A 19,787-nucleotide genomic window follows, 5' to 3' on the forward strand; every position below is an offset into this window, starting at 1 on the left:
GTGAGACGCTTCCTGCAGCTTCGGGGTAAAACAAAAAGGGGGACCTGCACTTTCTAATCCCGAGATTTACTTTAAACCTGCCGGGAACCTTCTAACAATCTGCGACTCCAGTACAATGTAGTGGAGGGAGTAGGTGGGGAAGGGAGGCATCTTCAAGGCTGGAGAAATCTGAGGATGTATTTTCTTCATTTATCTGTCTCAAGAACTGTCTGCGCCTCAGTTCTGGAGGCGCAGACAGGATTTGGATATGCGCGCTAAAAGTGTGGAGAAGTGAGTTTTTTTGGGGGGGCGCGCAGGATGGACACTGCGGAGGTAATTCTCTCCGTGCTGGTAGTTGTGATCATCATAGTGTCACTGCTGTCCAACGTCCTGGTGCTGATCTGCTTTCTCTACAACCCGGAGATCCGTAGACAGGTGCCCGGTCTGTTCAATCTCAACCTCACCTTCTGCAACTTGTTGCTGACCGTGGCCAACATGCCGCTCACTCTGGTGGGACTCGTCAGCAGGGCTCAGCCGGGGGGGGACGGCTTCTGCCAGATCGCGGGGTTCCTGGAGACCTTCCTGTCCACCAACTCCATGCTGAGCATGGCCGCCCTGAGCATCGACAGGTGGATCGCGGTGGTGTTCCCCCTGAGGTACCACTCCAAGATGCGCCACAAGGACGCAGCGTTAGTGCTCGGCTACACGTGGGCGCACTCCATGTCCTTCTCCACCGTGGCCGCCTGTCTCTCGTGGGTGGGCTATCACCGGCTGTACGCGTCCTGCACCCTGTCCAACGCCAGGGCAAGCAGCAGGACCCAGTTTGTTGTCTTCACCGTGTTTTTCCACTCCTTCACCTTCCTCCTGTCTTTTATAGTGTTATGTTTCACATACCTCAAAGTTCTTAAAGTGGCCCGGTTTCACTGCAAGAGGATCGATGTTATAACGATGCAAACTTTGGTGCTGCTTGTGGACATACACCCCAGGTGAGCTCCTGCAGGACACACTTAACCCCCCTCTGTCTTTGTGTGAATTTATGAATTGACTTTTATTTTAGAGATATCAAGGTAAATGTACAAAATGTTCAGTCTGCTTTTTTTTTTTCTTTCAAATTCTCAACAGTGTTTTTACCAAAGGTGCAGGGGCATTTTCCATCATAAAGTTGCTGGCCCTAGAGCTGCCTCAAGGTTATGAGGCTCTGAGCTGGGTTTGATTTGACAACCACCTCCAGCTAAACCCACATCCAACTTTAATCTTTTATCTTTTCCTTTGGATTCCACATTTTTTTCCATATTCTATGTTGTGTTCATAAGCAACTCTTGGGGGAGGTGGGATAGGGTGGGGGGGGGGGGGTAGACAGTTGCATTCAATAAATTACAATTTTATTGAAATCTATATTTATTTCAGTAGATAAATAAAACATGATATAAATATAAATTACACACAAATGGATGTTTTCAAGCCTTATTTTCAATTGCTGATTTTTCACTTCAAAGTAAAGCCAGTTGTGTGACAGGCAGGATACTTGACTTTCCCTGTTTTGAACAGGGAATCTGTTGATAACAGGCAACCAGTCATCATAGTGTCTGCTTATGCAGGACAGGACACACACACACACACACACGCACACACACATACGCACAGTTGTTCTGTGAAGAAGAAGATTGTTGGGGAACATTAGTGAAGAAACATCTTAAAGACTAAGCAATGCAGTCCATGGTAACTTGAGAGGTGTTGCAGAGAATCATAGCTCAGATTTGATAATATAATATGGCAAATATTAGTAATTTCTGCATTATGTCGATATATACACATTGCAGTTTTCTTCAAGCCGTGTATGGTGGCAGAAAGCATAATGAAGATCATGCTTTGCTCAGATGAGTCCAGAGAAGCAGCAACTATGTGATCAATGTGCAAAGACAATATCTGCAGCACAATGTATAACATTGCATATCGCCACAAAAATATCACGTTTACTGGAAAACATGACGGTGGTAAAGTTTAGATCTATGTCTAATGGTGTGTGAATTTGTTGCAAATTTTGAAAGGTTCTCCTTCCAGTTTTTGCAGAGAAGAATGGAAAATATTATCAGTCTGTTGATGAGAGAAGCTGGTAGAAATCCCTGCCAAGAGACTTGCTCCTCTAGCTGCTGTGGAAGGTTGTTGTTCAGTGAGCTGACTCAGGGAAACTGAAAACAAATGCAGGCCACACTTTTCAGATCTTTTTAGGAACGATATTGAAAAACATGTATCACGTTTCCACCATTTGTGGCCTCTCGTTTCATTTAGGTATGCTTAAAGCAATTTGGCAAGAAATTCAAATACAGCCTCACATTTTCACAAAAGATTCCAAAGCAGCTCCTGAAAATGTGAGTTTGTTTTCATAAAGCAGCTTAACTGCTTTTGACTCATTAGATTTAATGTCCTCAATATACAGAAATCCAGAGGCAATCCCAGTAATCTCAGATTTTGCCCCACAGGGGATAAACCGGCTGTCTTTCCTTTCCAGCGTCCGTCAGCGATGCCTGGAGGAGCAGAAGAGGCGGCGACAGAGAGCAACGAGGAAGATCAGCACTTTCATCGGCACCTTCATGCTCTGCTTTGCTCCCTACGTGATCACGAGGTGAGTGTTTGCAGGTGGGAGAAACGGTGCTGTAATACACACAAAACGCTGCAGAGCCTTTTGGTTACCGTCCTCCAACACGGCAGCCCTCCCACTCACTTCCTGCCTGCTTCCTCTCCATGCAGGCTGAGTTTGGAAGATGAGAGTGGCTGACCTTGTGATAAGTAATACGCCTCTGTCCGGCTGTTGTTGCTGCTGCATTGGCACTTTTCTCCTCAAGTTCGTCTGGTGCATCCCCACTTTGTTGAATTTGCTGGCATCAATCACTGCTTAAAGAAGGGATGCCAAAGAAGGCCACAGGAGAGAGAAAGAGGACTTAAGTGATGCAGGTGAAAGGATGAGAATGTGGAAAACAAGATCTGTGTAATGGGAAATAAATCATTATTTATTCTACTTCTTTGGATAATAAAATTAATACAAAAAGAAAAACAAAACAAGATTGAAACCAAATAATATTTCTCATCTATCAAAGTCTTCTTTCAAATGAGGCTCATGTCTCTGTGTCAAGGAAAGAAATATTTCCTGGCATTATGTTTTGTTTGGAACATAACCAGATAAATTCTATCTGCGGTCTTGCGTCTGAAAATAAATTTGACTTGACTCCAAAGGTTGACTGTAATTTTCTGGAGGGCAAACATGAGTCATGGAGCCTGCTTTGCAAATCACCTATTGGGATATTTGGATTCCTACAAGACTCCAAGGTCTTACCCATGTGTATGCCTTCAAGCAAGTAGTGGTTATCAGCAACATGGTATACCAAGGTTTTAAATAGTTTTTGTTGCAGAACTTCTCATATTTTCTTACATATTGGATTTATGGAAAATTTGTTTACTTAGAGCTCACGGAGAGTGCCACGGTGGCTGGAGATTTCTCTTGCAGTATGGAGTCCGATGGCTCCACCTCTCTGTTGCTGTGCACTGCTGGGCAGCTAACTGAAAGAAAACAACTGCACTTTTCACTTGCTGAGATGTTTGTAATATGTTACCAAAACAGACTTGTAGAATGAGGCAAAATGAACCTGTCAATAAGTGGCAATTATTTGGTAGTGAACATTTGATTAATTTGACATAGCCAAATTGATAAATTGTGATAAACCGAATCAGAGCATTTGAAATGCTACAGCTCTTTTTGGGTGCTCCTCCTGAAGTGAAAAGTGTGTATCAAATATAGTAAGTACCAATGCATGTAAGCAGCAAAGGTGGACTTGGATGTGTTCCACAAGAAAAAAGACTAAAAATGAAAACAATCACTGAAGATGAAACCACTTTTTGCACAGACAAAGTTTCCGCACTTTGATAAATTTATTGACTACACAGACATTCAGAGGTAATCATAAATATTTTAAATTATGGTAAATCTTGGGCTATTCTGAAGCTTTCTGAAGCTTAAAATTGAACTTACTGACAACAGTTTTAGAAAAATTATCTTTATATTCAGCACTGGGTACTTTTTACAGGATGAAGTTGTTGTCGCCAAACCTAAAAGTTCAACAAGGACATGTTGGAGGGGGTAGGTGGCAAGATATTGTTATATCTGAAAGGTCAACTTGGATGTGTTTTTTCGACACCATCCAATGGTATTTTTATTCACTGTTTCGGTAGTCGTCTTATCTCTCCCAAACCTTGGCAGTTGACAATCAAAATGAATTTTGGACCACAGTGTCTTGCTATCAGCTATAATTTAATTGAAACGTAATGGTAGCTGTGTGGTCCTCAACTTTGGTCGTTGGAAGCAAGTGTCCTGCAAATTGAAAATGTTTTCCTGTTCCAGGAGCAGCTAGTTCAAACCTCTTTGGCATGCGTTCAAGTACCGCAGTCTGTCAGTACCCTAGTGGTTTCATTTAAATGTGCTGAAGCAGGGAAGTTTTTTGAAGAAAAAAAATCAGAACACCTAACCTTGAGAACCAACGTTGCTGCATTGCTTTGATGATCCATTTGAAAATGAAAGAGATAAATTTCATGAATTTTGAACTCAGTGACCAGGTAACATGGAAGCTGATTGTGTATGTATGACAGAAAAAAGCTCAAATAAAAACATTATGGCTGTGTCCATGTGCATGAGGCATCCATGTTGGATTTGAAGGTCAGGGAAAAACCTCTAACTTTTTTTTGGTTGGACTTTTGACTTTGGGGGGTGTTTCAGATTACTTTTATATCTTAGAACCTTCAAACTCCAGCTTCGCAGTTCAAGTAGAACACACGATTATAAAGTCTGTTGCATGTCTTCCTTGAAGCGAGCAAAAAAGTAAAAGCTGAATGAAGGTTTTTTTTTTCCCTCAAGGGAGTAGATGTACTTCCTTGTCTACATAGCTTCAAAAGAGTTTAATTTTTGATTTTAGCTATAACAGAATGAAAATAGAGTTTGTTCCAGACAACCTTTGTCAGGTGTAATTGTTTTTCTTTTTTGACTTGATTGAAACTGCACCAGACAAATAAGCAACACTTTGACCCAAAATGTTCACTGTCAAATATATTATGTGTATACTTCCTTGCAAATAATTTGAATAATTGCGTAAAAATGATTGAGAGCTGTTTAAATTTAATTTCATACTGTTTTGTGATGTTCACAATTTGAAATCTGTAAGTTTGTCTATCTAAAGTTTTCTATTAACAAAGCAAGAGTATCCTTAAGTTTTCATGATGCTGAAAACTTTCTTATCGAAGCTTTCCTTCCCCAGATGTTTTTATTTTTATTTTATTTTATTTTTTTACCATAAGCAGATTATGTCAGTGTTGTGTCAGATGTTCTCAGCTTGAGATGTTGCAAAAAAAATCTGAGTGTCACTCTTTTGGTCAATGGTCCCTCTTCCCTGGAGGACTGTGGATATTTGCCCAGTTGTCCCAGACCAGAAAAAAAAAAAAAAACAGAAAACGAAACTATTCACATTTACACTTATCTAAATCCAAACTCAACTAAGAACAGCTTTGTGTTTCAGGGCATTAAAGCAAGAAGCCAGAATTCTTGCTCACAGACTGAAAAATAAATTGGTACCAACTGCCTACATGGAGTGTTTGACCATCAGTTGCCTCCAGTGCATTTCCATGCACTGGCATTGATTTTACAATTCTCTAGATCTTTAATACGTTTCTAAAACATACTCCATGCCCCAAAGCATTTTGGTGATGGAGGAAGGAAAACAAGCTCTTTGAAATTAAATTAGCTTGGCTTTGCTATTAAATGATTACAGGCAATTCATCAAGCTTTCCATCTGCTCTAACAACACAAAAATTTGTTGTGTTATCGATACTCTGCCAGTAATAAAAAACACAGCCAGGCGGCACATGTTTTCTCTCTGAAAATGGCAGATTAGTATTTCAATGTAAAGTTGACATGATAAAAATTCATCCCAGAGTATGTTGGAGAGACTATGTACGCTTTTTAACCTAGAAAAGCCTTGCGAAATCCCTAAAACGAGCTGGGGAATGTCACAGAGGAGGTTGATGTCTGGGTTCCCCTATGGGGGATAGGAGAGAAATGGGGTACAGATGGACTACTGTGGAAGGATGATTTGATGACAGCTCATCAATTGCTTTCTGATATGCATTTGATGTCAGGGTCACCATACCAACAGTTTTTGTTTGACCTGGCAGCTGATTTAAACTCCTCTGGGGGGAGAGTGAAGCAAACGTCTGTCAAATCTGCCTATAAGGATAGCATTAATGTGCTGACACAGCTCTACTTTAAACACAGTAATCACCCAAAGTGGAGTCACCTAGAATCTGTCATTTAAAAAAAAAGCTTTTATGAGGCCCAGCGAATGTGAAAGTCAGTGAAGTTGAAGCAGATTTTTATGCTTGCATCCTGGAGAATCATTATTTGCCCCATTAATTGGTGAGTTGAACAACTTCCTGTCTTTTTTTTTTTTTTGCTAATAGCTGATTTGAGGTAATGACATGGAAAAATCCCTAATATTATATTGGTTAATGCTTACAAATTAAAGGATTGCTTGTATATTGAACCATTAATACTTCATAGTTATTTTTATTTTATCCGCACAGCTTTGAGATTGTAGTTACAGTCAGATTCCATGCATTTGGATATTATTTTGATATGAGCAGATGAATGAGACTGTTGTTTTCAAGCTTTCATTTTGATTAGTTATGATTTCCTACTAAAAGCATTTAAGACTATACTATTACATATCCAGATCAATAAAAATAAATGTTAAAACAAAAATATAGCCTGAATGAAAACTCAAACTTAAGAGAGATATTTTTAAAAAAAAGGTTTACGTTTTGATAAAGTTAGCATATTTCTATTTCATAATGCAGGCACTGCTTTGCCTTTGGTTATAGTCTTTGCTAAGCCAAGGGAAAAACCCTTGATTTAGCAATCTATATATGTACTACTCCTCCACACAGTCAGTTGAGGTCATTTGGAATCTGATTAGTGTTTCTCTTGGATGCCTCGTATTGGAGTTTTTTTGTGCACATTTCATTTAGAGGAGACCCTTTGGCTGACACAGAAAGTGCTGGAGAGACGATGTTTGGATCTCTTTTACTCCTTGGGATCGACCAGAAAGAGCTAGAGAGTTTCACTGGGGAGATATAGCTCAGACAAGCAGATGGAAATGGATGACACTATAAAGATATGTTATATAAATTATTATCCATCCATCCATTGTTTATTATGCTTGGTGTCTATCTCCAATGGTTATTCGGCGAGGGTCGGGGGACATCCTGGACAAATCGTCAGTCCATTACAGAGCATTTATAGATTACTATTCAAATGAAAACAGGAATAACAGGAATAAGTATTGTACAATAAGCTCTGTCCTGTAGGTGGGACATAAAAAAGAAAAATTAAGTTGGAGAAAAAAAAAACCCCTCAAATACTAAATTAGTAGAGCTGCATTTGAAAAAATGCCTTCTTAGTTTCCAGCTGTGTTTTGCCTACACGTCTCTGCATTGTAAGCTCGAGGCATGCATATCTTTTCCAGTATGTTGAATTGCCTTTTCACCTCTTGCTCTCACCGCCCTCTCCGTCTGCCCACCCTCAGGATCGTGGAGTTATTTCCAGCAGTGCCGATCGACCCTCATTGGGGAATTGTCTCCAAGTGCTTGGCTTACAGCAAGGCAGCCTGCGACCCCTTTGTGTACTCCCTGCTGAGGCACCAGTACAAGAAGACGTGCACAGACATCCTCAACAGGCTGCTAAAACGGAGCTCCCTAAACACGTCCGAGCGGTGGCTGGAGCAGCAGGGGAACAGCATACCCACGGCTGAGTGATGGAGGTTACTTGGTAGCACAGATAGAAACACGAACCTCATTCATTGCTGATGAAGAAGAGGATAAATATTGCTGTTTCTTGTCTGCGTCTGCTTAGATTAGCTCTGACATTACAAAAAAAAAAAAACAACAAGGTTAAAAAAAACAATCACTACTGACAAGGGCAAACCTCTGCGCAGGAGTGCCAACGGGCTGCCCAGGGCTGCAGATCAGCGCAATGAACTAGCTGTGTGGACGATAAATCTGCAGATTATTTATCTGATTATTTACCACATCTGTCCTGCGTGACAGATGTGGACACGCAGAAAATATGGTGAACTATTAGCACCACCGTGACAGCTCGTGTAGGATTCCTCTGGTATTTAGTAACATATTTACTTTGTCACATATTTGCTTTAAAATATATCTTGTGTAAGGTGCTGCAGTGACTAGTTTATGCACTGTTTAAGTATGTAGCACTGAAGATAACATTTTTCCATAATGAATCACAAAGTTTCTAAAATGTATTCCTGTTCAAAGCATACATCATGGTGAACGCTGCTGCAGTACAATCTGACTCAGGAATTCTGGCTTAATTAAATCAGACTCCAAATTAAGCCGATAATCCAGACACTCATTTATCTCATATTCTTCACAAGATTGTTGTCCAAATTTTCTCTTCTTTGTTTTTTATCTATAAACACATCTTGTAAATCTCTCAGTGACGTGGACAAACAGAAGTTTTGAAGGAAATATACCAGTTGCAGTTACTGTAGTTATCGTTGTTTAGCCAAGTTGATATGCATGCATTAGTAGTATTCACATTTTTGAGTACTAATTGAAAACCTGAAAAGAAAAAAAAAATCTTATGTTTTGAAAAACCAAACAGAAGTACTTTAACCAAAAAAAGAGAAATAAATGAAGACCAGAAAGCTTCCAGTCTTAAACATCACAAAATACATTTCCCATCACCTACAGACTACCCTTTTCCTTTTGTTTTATTTATTAAGCTCTGAGTTTTAGGAGGAACGATTGAACCAAAACCTATTAAAGCCATCATTGTCTGTTTAGTTTTTAGAAACACTGAGATATTTTGTCCACATACATATGCTCACATTGGATTAACACTGACATGGTAGTAGAATGTTTTTGTTTTTGGGCTCAAAAGAAGAAATTAAGTCTGAGACCCAAATCTGCTTGAGTATAACCTGAATTCTAATTTAATCGATCTCAAATCAACCTTGACATCAAAATCTCTAATGGATGCCTCCCATAGGAAAACCACAGAAATCTAAACTCTTCATTTGCATTAATGTTGATTTATATTTATGTGGATTAGTCACACACATAGTATACACCTGTCATCACTGAACAAGGTAACAACAACTATTTATTATTAATAATTGTTAGCTGGGTCACATAGAAGAAGAATTAGCAAGTTGCACTTTTTTATTAAGCTGAGACTGGACATCCTAAGTAAAAATGTTCTGATTATGCTTTTTGGTTTTGGTTTTTATTTGTAAGCACCAACTGTTAAGCTTTTAGTGATCTGACCAAATTTGAAGTTTTGAACAGAAAAAGAAATGTGCCTTTATTTGAACATGAATTCTTTCAGGCTCATCATCCTCTAAAGGCTGCAATGAATACTGCCAAACTGATGAAAGATTTAGCAAAATAGTCAAACTGGAGCAGGTTCAGAGTTACATTATGTTAATGTAAATAAAATCATTTCCATCTGTCCAAGTCGACTGTTTTACCAAAGGCACGTGGGGCAGAATATTTCCAAAAAGCTACGTATTTCAGAAATGTTACACAAAGTAATCCATCTCATGCACAACTTTTGACCCCCAAGAAATGCACTGTGGTGTCTTTATCTGCACAGTCACCCAATCTCTCTGCATTTCGCCTGTATCTGCTTATTTTGCTGTTCAGGTCTTTTGAGCAGAGGTTGCGTAAGTGTGATAACAACCACAAAGAATGACTTAATGATGATGTTTTAACTCGCTTCAGCTTCAGCTGCTGATCTTGTTTGTTTCTGTTTGACACATTGACAGTTTTTGTGCTTTAGAATTGTTTACATGTTCTTTCTCTAAAATATATTTTTGTAAATTGGGGGACCTCAGTTTTGCTTTTGAATCAGTGCGAAAATGTAGACTGAAGTCATCTTTGAGCTTTGTCTTAAATAACATAAAGTCAGCCTATAAAACCTAATTTTACTGAAAGAGCCTGAAAACATTTAAAGAGTCAAATTGTTTGATGGGACCTTACCGATGCAAATGTTTGACTCCCTTCTTTGTTTTACTTTGTTACATTATTGAATTGGGAAAAAATATTTCATAATGCTATTGACTCTTTTTAATATAAATAGTGACATGTATTTGTTTTCAGCTCCCTCAAGCTAATATTTTGTTGAAGCTTTTGCTTCAGTTTCAGCTGCACATCTATTAAAAGATTGCTCCACCAGGTTTGCACATCTAGATGGTGAAATTTTTTTTGAGTTGATCTCAGCCAGCGCATTGGTTTCAATGCAGGGTTTTTCTTTCTCCCAGGACTGCCCTGTTTTTAGTTCAGTTCAGGTTCCTTTCAACTCTGACCAGCTTCCCTATCCTTTCTTTATAAAACTAAGACCTACCCCACAACATAATGCTGCCACCACGTTTTATTGTGAGAATAACATGTTCAACATGATGTGCAGAATTATGTTTCTGCTACATTTCATGCAGATTAGAAAGGTCAAATTTTGTTTACATCTAAATAGAGCATCATCCTTTACATGTTTGTTTAGTTCCCACATGCAAACATGTGGCAAACTGGACTGTCTTGAAACAATGGGTTTGTTTTTGCTACTCTTCCAAAAATTCCAGATGTCTGCAGTGAACATCTGATAGCTGGACTGTTGACATATTCTCCTGTTTAGCTGTGGCTCTCTCCAGCTCTTTCAGAGTTTCCTTCCTTCCCCACTGGCTTGAGTATGAAATTATTTGTTTGTTTTAATCATGTTTTTTTTTTTTTTTTTGCTCATTTGGTCAGTGCCTGATGTTAAAGAGCCTCATAAATTAGCTTGACTTGGCTCTGATTATTTTTGTAAGGTACTGTAAGATTACATTTAAATTTAAGTTTGTGGTTGTAATATGGGAAAATGTGGAAAAGCTTAAGGGATACCAATGGTTTTGCAGGACATGTAATTATTTAGTAACATTGCTTTTAGACCACTCTTGTATTTTGGACAGATCTTTGTGAAAAAATACATCATTGGTAAAATAATGATGAACCAGTGCCAAAGTGACTGCTGTAAAACAGTGATTTAAGTACCACACATGTATTTAAGTTTCTAAATGCAGAAATTGTTTTAAGCCTAATATTGTAATTTATCACTGACGCTCTTCATTACATTGCAAGACAGGTGATGCCTTAACTTTGGTAATGTGGTGATTTTTCCATTTATGTTAGAATACGAGTATTTTTCTTGTACTATATACATAGAGAGTGAATAACTGCCTTATTTATTTCAGTCTATTTTGTTACATCTGCATCTATATTTCTCTGTACAAACATGCATTGCCACTATCTTTATTGTAAAGGAGATAAATATAAAAAAATTGTGGGCAGAGTGAAATTTAGGACTGTATTTTTTTGGTCCTTTTGATATATGTACTTGTAATTTATGTTGGCGGTTTACAGAATGTGCTGCTTCAATGATAAATAAGAGTTCAGTTCTTGCATAATGGTGTAACATACTTTGTTTTGTTTGTTGGTGACTGACTTGACTACTTTGAGCGTTTAATTTATTTATTAAACAACAGTTAGAAAGCTGCTAAATAGGACAAATGGAAAGCAATGTGATTTTATTTGGAAATAAGGGATTTTGATATTGTGTTTGTTATTCTGATAAACAGAGAACATTGACTTATAGATTTTGGCCAAATTGTAGTAGATATTTTTTTTATTATGCTGTTCAGAGTATATGCTTTTTATTGATCTTGATGAGAAACAATAAAAATTGAAAGATAATTTATGAAGCACATTAAATAAAACAGTGTTTTGTGTATTTTCTTTAACTCTGCATCTAAAGATAACAACAAAAAATAAATATTTCACAGTTTTTTCTACATTTAGATTTTCTTAAGGTTTAATACCTGACTAGCGTTTTTAAACAGGGTGTGGTTTATATACACAACATATAATGACATTATATATTATATTATTATTTTCATTCATGGCATCTGTGTTTAAAAGAAAGGCATTTTCTACCTTCTCTGTAGCCTGTCTTTGATCATTTTTATGACCTTTTTTTAGTGAAACCAGAAAGACCAAGAGAAGCTACTTAAAGTATCAACAGTAAAAACTCTTACTGTATGTGAGACTAAGACAAGGACTCTGTAAAGATTCCAGTCCATATTTCATATGACAAAATCAAAACAGAAATAATTCACCAGACACAACATCAACCTTCCATAACCTTAATCCCAAAATCCAAACCTTGAGGAAGGGCAGCATAGTAAGATGGAGAATAAAGAATGCCAAGAGTTTGAGCAAACAAAGCTTCAAGTTTGCGAGACGACTAATAACAGACAGAAGTGTTTTCATCAAAACAACATAAAGTTAGATGTAGTTGTTGTTTTCACTTGAAAAGGTTGAACTTGGATCATACATGTAATTTTGCACTGCTGCAGGAAGATCCGTTTCAGACTCCTTCACAAGGGGCAATACTGAAGGTCTCTTTAGCACATGTGGCAAACATTTCTCTGTCAATCTAACTTTCTGGAAGGCGTTAGAATCAGCACTTCCAAATATATCTGCAGCCTTCATTGTAAATCAGGCTTGGCGCCTTTTTCTTTTTCTGACCTTTTAACTTTCTGTACTTCTGAAAGGGTCACTGAGGTCAAGTGAGCAGATGCTTTTTGTGAAACAGAGGAGGTCAGGCTTTCTCTGACTACGCCTAAACCTTTGAAAAATCCATGCTTTCTTTTTACACGATTACTGACTTGTAACACCTTCAAAGCATCCTTATACATTAATTAATAATCAGAAGATAGTTAAGTGCCTTTCGTCAGGTCAGTTGGAAAATGCACACATCTAATACATTGCGTTGTTTTATAAAAACAGCTTTTTATATAGTGTTTGTGTATGTAGAATTGGTTTGTCTTCATTTTAAAATTGCTCTAAGTATGATGTTATAATACAGAAACATGATAAATAAAATCTATCTGGTTCTGATGTGTTTTTAAATACACCAGAGTCGGGTCGAAAGAGCACAAATTGAAAGATTTGATAAGACTTATGTAACTTTTATACACCTGCAGAGATTCCAGCTGCAATCAGTCCCAGTCACTGGGAGGCCACTTTTCTGTTCACACCGCAGCCTAGGTAGTAATGAAACAACATCAGCAGCTCGCTGAGAAAGCCCCGGCTTGAAATGGCTGAGGCTCTGTACACTGATTACCTCCCCAGGTATCGATGATTATCCTCAGATGGGTGGCATTGACCCTGACATAAAGCTTAATCATGGTTGGCTTCAACACGCTTGGACAACTGACCCCCCTGGGAGACAAATAAGCCACAATGCGAATTGAAAAGTGGACACCTCTTACCGTAAAAAAAGCAATAGATTCACAGAAGACTTAATGCATTGAAACAATCCTCACGAGCGCCATTAACAGTCAAAAATTATTTGCCGCTATGATGGAGGCCCAATGCAAAATATAACAAAACAAAACAAAAAATAAAAAATAAAATAAACATTATTATTACAATAGGCCTTTGCAGGGTTTTTGTTGCTCGGGCCTATTGTATCTCAAGCTATGCTAAACAGCTGTCCACTCTGACCCTGACATTTAAAAAGAGGAAGGTCAAAATGTAGCTCAGCAGCTCTCCATGGCAACTCACCTTCCTGGTATCCAGGTCAGTGTTGGAAAATATCAAAGACTTGACCAACATCTAAAGAAGCCCTTATCTCTCTGCACATCTGCCTAATAACAGAGCTGCAGACCACATTAGCTACTCTGGACATCATGCAAACTCTACAACCACACCCCCCCCCCCCCTCCCGTCCCACCTCTACTGACACCAGCTTTACTCACAGCAATTATCTGCAGCCCATATGGAAAAAGTCTGGACAGCAATTTGTCCAACAAGCTCTTATTACAGATGAGAATAGCTACTGTTTCAGCATATGTCTTGTTTTACACACATTCAGCACTGTAGCTTGCTTTTTTGGTGTATCTCTCATCACAGCAGGTTACTGTGAAATCTAAGGTGTTCAACTTTTTCAAATTAAAAGCAGTCCAAATTTGATTATACAGAACGTTCAATGTTTTTGAGAGAAATTATAAGTGATTCAGCTGCAGGTTGAGGAGGGTATTAGAAAACTAATAGAGCCAACTGCAACAGTATGCATACTGCTGATGTCGTGTAACTGAATCATTATTGAAAGGAGGAAGTTCACAAGTCATTCTGTCAGACAAGTGGTTCTTGTTTAAGGATGAAGTTAGCAGATGTTGTGCATAATGGGAAGCTGAGCATTCCTTTCTGAATAAGGTTAGTAATCCAGGCCGTGTTCAGAAGAACAGGGTACTTGGATTAAAAACCTACAAGAAAAAAGAAGTGGAAAAATAGTAGTTTGTTCAGCTGAAATGAAAATAAAAAGGGAAATACACAGATAATTGTAAGGTCATGAGTGATCAAAGAAGCTCAACTACTTTTGAGCAAAGTAACATATAAAACTGAGGCCCCACAAAGTCCCACCGTTTTATAAACCAATGTCCTGAAGAAGTTACAAACACACACACACACCCCAACACACACACGCGCGCACACACATATATATCCATATATATATATAAAACACATCTACTTTGCCCCTTTAGAGCACATATTATAGCTGCTTCAGTAAGGTAGATGTTAGTTAAGCCTAAGATTACATTTTAGGGTTAGGCTTTGTTGGTTTTGTAATGAGTAACATCAAAACCCTGGATGTTCTAATGCTGTTCCACTACTAAATGAATGTTTAATGTCTGAAAGTAGCAGGGACTGCTCTATCTCTCTGACTTACAAATGTATTTCCCCTGTTTCACACCCAGTCTTTGATGTTGAGCTGCAGAGAGTATTGTAATATTAACACTTTCTGACAAGTCTCACACAGTCCAGTGCTTTGAGATGATGACAGGTGTGTGAGACTTCGTTCAATAACTTTGGAGGAGATAAGAAAGGCTGGAGCCTTCCTCTAATTACATGGTGGCCAAAGAAAAGGAAGCCAGAGTTGTCAGAATAAGCCAGTGATCCGTAAAAGCCCCAGCAGAGCTCTGATAATTAGAGTCCTTCCATCCTGACACTCCCAAGATGCAATCTCACTTCTGCAGAAATCATAAATGATCTTTAAAATTACCCACAGTCATTATAGCCGAGCTATGGACATGTAGCTGAGAGTCTTTCCCATCAGAGATGTTCAGTCAAACAGGATATTTAAATAAAACACGAATTAATGTCAACAGTACAAATTACCTACAGTGATAATGTCTTTCACAGCAAATGTATTTACCTTAATTCAGTTGGTGGCCTTCTTTGAAATGAGGGCTGCTCAAGTCCTATCCAAGGATTTGAGCATTTTAGTCCATGAATGTCTTCTTTAAATTATCGGTTGTTAGTTTAATCCGGCAACCTTTTCATTTCTCAATTCAGCTTCTAGTGTTGAGACCAAGGAACTTAATGCTTTCATAGAGAATCTACCAATCTTAGTTTCCTTCTCATTCAATGGATGTCTGAAAAATGATTATTTATTCTAAACATTACATTTTCATACTTTACACTTAGGTGGACAAAAACCTTTGGTATTTTAACACAAAGAATACAACATTTTAAGTGTATCACATAGTTCTTTTGTTCCTCTGTCTTGGGAGTTGTCAACATGGATGAAGACGTCTGCCACGATTATTTACAAATATGTTATTTTCTTTATTAAAGCGCAGTGCTTATTTAAACAAAAAAATCAATGTCCCAATTCTTCTTCAGTACAACTATTAGATAAATTTTTAAGGAATGCTTTTAGGAAAAAAAGCTGTGATGAGAATAGAAACACCTCTTTATGTATAAATGAAGAAATGCATGAGGCATAAAGAACAATGAGTCATTAACTAGAGCTTCTTGTATTTATCACTCTTTTTGTGTGATTTTAACACAATTAAAAAACCCTGACAATTAGTCATGTATGAAATATTTCAAGGCTGTGTTTGGAATATCAACATTTTCACTTGTCAAGCTTTATTAGGGATCTAAATAATTTTTTTTAAATTTATTTTTATTTATATTTCATTCAACAAATTGCAAGCCTACAAAAAAATTGGGACTAAAAATAAAATGGGATACAATTATGGATAAAATAAATGGCTTCTAGAGTAATTTCCAGTGCTAAAATCCACACAAAAGACCAGCAATTTTAAGTTGTGCAAAGGTTTATTAAAAGAAAACAAACTAAAAAGCAAAAAGTATTTTAGAAAAATACCAAAGTGCTTTTATGACGAGAAAGCTGCTATGATGACTTACTACGGTGTTGTATAAGTTAAGTAGTGGTGCATCGCAATAAATTAGAATTTTACTAATATCAACAAAAGGTTTATTTAAGTAATTTTATTAAAAATATTTTTGCTCATATTTTATATGGGTTCAATTCACACAGTGGTATATTCCAAATGTTTATTTTTGTTATTGTTGACTGTTGTGGTGCACAGCCAATGGTACTTTTATATTACACAAAATAATAAAAGTATTTTTTTTTGTATTATAGTAGGAAAAGACGTGGTAAAGTAAAAGGGCACAAGCAACTGACATAACTTTTTTTTGTAGTTAGCAGTAGGCAACAAATGTCAAAATCAACACAAAGTACAGCTTGGAACATAACTTTGTGTATTGGGTCTACGCAATCCAGGTTTCAATTTGGAGCTGAATCACTAGAATAAACAAACTTTCTGATGATATTCTAATTTATTACACTGGGCCTGCATGTGCGCAATGGCAATTTCAAACAGGCTTTGCACTGATCATTCATATTTCACTTTCACTTAAAAAAATAAGATCTGATGCAACTTTAGCTTAACCTTTTAGTATTTGTCATAATAAGGAGAATACAAACTCTTATACTGCTTCCAAACACAAAAAAATGACAGTGCAGTGTGGATGTTAACCATAACTATAACAATTGTCTATTAAAAACATAAGGATCAAATTCTGCACACAATTAGATTCATTCATAATTTGAGCAACCAAATACAAATTCTTCTGACAACACTTAGAACCTAACTAAGTGAAAGAACCTAACAAATGTCCAAAACTGAGCATGGACTCCAATCCTGTCTCATCAGAGCAGATGCTTTCTTTCAATTCCTCCCCAGGCTTCCTCATGTTGTCATTATGTTCCCACGCGTCTCTCTCTGGGTCTTTGGGCCTGAAGCTGCCTCATGGGCAACTTGATTGGCTGCTTGTTGTATTTTTCCATTATTTCTCTGATTCGGAACAAGTTACTCCGGCCAATGGTGAAGTCACACCTGGTGGCCCCTATCGCGTAGCCAACCTCACACTTTTTAGTGGTGAGGCTGTAGCCCTCAGCTCTGGCTGTTACTCTGTACTCTCCAGGGTTCAACAGGCGCCAGTAGTCACCATCAGCAGCTGCGAAGAAACCCAAACACAAAGCAGATTCAACTTTTCTGTTTTAAGTGTCAGAAGTCAGTCTACAGGTTTAAATTTACATCCTTCTTGGGTTTATAGCCTTCTCAGAGAGAGAGAGAAAGAGAGGGCTATACAGAGCATTGAATCATATGGTGCTACCCTTCCTTACATGCTACTGCAAACAGCTGGTGTTACACCTTTCCTTCACTTATACAAAAAAGAAAAAATGTTTGGAAGTATTTCATGTTGCAAAACAACATGGACATAGAAACTAGGAGTGAAGGCCATCACACTTCACAATATGAACTCTAAAATTCTTTTGCATTTTGTTAGAGGACAGTAAAGTTTTCCTACAGGAAGCTGTGACCTACTCTGATTTTCTGGAATAATGATGCTTAATGTCCTTTTGAAAATTTGATTTCACGCTCGAAGTACGAAACCACTTTAGCTTTAAAGGGGGGATTTTTCCAGACATCAGAAGACATCACCATGAGGATGCCTAATCAATACTTAAACTGAGAGTTGGAGGCCTTCACATCCTTGGCAAAGACCATAAGTTGAGTCAGACTCCAACCCACAGTTCTGATTAAGAACATCATCTGCTTTCATTTATGGTATTTTAGTCCTCTGGACACTAAAATATCATCAAGCAGGAGCAATCCTTTTCTGAGGATGTTTTTATGTTGATGTCAAGTAACAGAGAACATAGTTTTATTGGTTTTTTTCCTTCAAAAATATTCCAAAACAACATACCTGTGCGAACATCGTGACCGATGCCTTCTACAGAGACGATGGCATTGGCTATTCCTCGTCCTTGTATGTCCCTGACTACACCTTTGATCCCACGATGCACCTGTGTATGGAAAGCGTCCTTGTTATATTCTTTATATTTTATGATTCTGTGATCTTGAGAAAAGGAAGAACACTGCACTATGCAGGGCTCAAAATGTACTTCCTCTGCTCGCAGTATCAATATTTAAATATAAACTGTCATGGCAGGATTGCAGATCCTCTGAAGATTGTGTTTCCAGAGAGAATAAAACATAATGAGTAAGTTTCTTTACAAAGTTCTTTGGGTTTCCTTTGGCTTCTAATGGAAATGCAATCCCTTTATGCCTAACTCACATCTTTAAAACTTCTATTTGCGATATAGTAATCTTTGGAAGATTAATATATAGAAGTGCTTCTATGCTTCATGGAGAGTAAGAAACTTTCAAGGCAAAGTAAGTAAGTTCTGTTTAGTGAAACTTTCAGAAGGCAATAGGATAAGGCGTAAAGTGTTCGACAACAAGAACCTTTAGCGTTACTTTACAAAAAATACTTTTCTCCTTAAATCTTTGACTTATGTGGATTTTTCTTCCTGTTGTTAAAATGAAATCCAAAGCTTTGAAAATTGAACAAAGCACTATTCAGTTCATCAATTGAAAAGAGTAAAAGGAGTGTGGCGTTACTTTGAGGGGAAGTGAATATGCCTGTCCACATTAACTGACAGGATAGCCAGTGAGTGCTTTATTGAGACGTAGACAAAAGTCCCCTGGTATCTCTGGAAGGGCTGCAGAGATTTACGATTTAGGTGGGGCAATCTGTCAGCAAGACAAGCTTTAGTTGTGAGGATGATGGTAGCAGCATCAAGCTGTAGTGATGCTTTTCTTCAGTAGAGCTGATAGAAGAACGAATAAAGTTTTATGTAGGACAGTACTGGAAGGGTATAGGCTGTTACAGGCTGCAAAGACTGGGGCAGATATTCAACTTCCAGCTGGAAAATTATCCTAAGCCATTGAATGCCATGGTTTACCATCACAGTAAGTCATGCTTTTGAATGGCCCAGTCAAAGTCCAAACCTAAATCTAATTGAGAAATGTGGCAATACTTAACTGTTGATAGATCCACTTCAACCAATTTAACTGAAATTGAGATATTTTACAAAGAGGAAGAAGCGAGCTTTTCAGTTTTTGTGCAGTGAAGGAAGGAGGTGCAGTTAACACAAATGACAAAGTATTGCCACGGGAGGCTGAATAGAAGAATGAAAGCTTTTCAAATTGCATGAACACATTAGCAAGGCATTGCAATTAAGTAGTTCAATAAGAGGAACACGAGGAACAAACTGAATGTCAGAGAGACTGAACTGACTCTGTACCTGCTCCATGAAAACAAGAAGAGACTCCCGATTGTTCTCCCACTCTTCAGGCAGCTCGCTTTCATGGGGGAATTTGTCACAACCCACATGCATCGACAGCTCAAAGCAGTTGGTGTGTAGGTAGCTGAAATCATTCATACCTGCCAGCAAAGACAAACATATCCAAATGTATCTGAATGCTCAC

At 37.9% G+C, this 19,787-nt stretch overlaps 2 protein-coding genes across 3 annotated transcripts in view; one reads left to right on the forward strand and one right to left on the reverse strand.

The window, feature by feature from the left end:
• Positions 1-297: 297 nt before the first annotated feature.
• LOC129368168 (G-protein coupled receptor 26-like) lies at positions 298-7,998 on the forward strand. The gene is made up of 3 exons (XM_055043031.1): positions 298-965; positions 2,489-2,602; positions 7,602-7,998. The coding sequence occupies exons 1-3, from the start codon at positions 298-300 to the stop codon at positions 7,828-7,830; spliced, it is 1,011 nt and encodes a 336-aa protein (XP_054899006.1). The 3' UTR covers positions 7,831-7,998.
• Positions 7,999-15,628: 7,630 nt separating this feature from the next.
• cpxm2 (carboxypeptidase X (M14 family), member 2) overlaps positions 15,629-19,787 on the reverse strand; it is a 37,666-nt gene continuing 33,507 nt past the window's right edge. For both annotated transcript variants that reach the window (XM_055042920.1, XM_055042921.1), the window contains 3 exons: positions 19,604-19,743; positions 18,220-18,319; positions 15,629-17,466 (listed from right to left, as the gene is read on the reverse strand). In XM_055042920.1, the coding sequence (XP_054898895.1) occupies positions 17,210-17,466; positions 18,220-18,319; positions 19,604-19,743 (497 nt within the window). In that variant the 3' untranslated portion in view covers positions 15,629-17,209. The remainder of the gene's footprint in view (positions 17,467-18,219; positions 18,320-19,603; positions 19,744-19,787) is intronic.

The sequence above is a fragment of the Poeciliopsis prolifica genome, unplaced genomic scaffold (genome assembly GCF_027474105.1).
Source record: "Poeciliopsis prolifica strain line A6 unplaced genomic scaffold, Auburn_PproV2 SCAFFOLD018, whole genome shotgun sequence".
Classification (NCBI taxonomy): domain Eukaryota; kingdom Metazoa; phylum Chordata; class Actinopteri; order Cyprinodontiformes; family Poeciliidae; genus Poeciliopsis; species Poeciliopsis prolifica.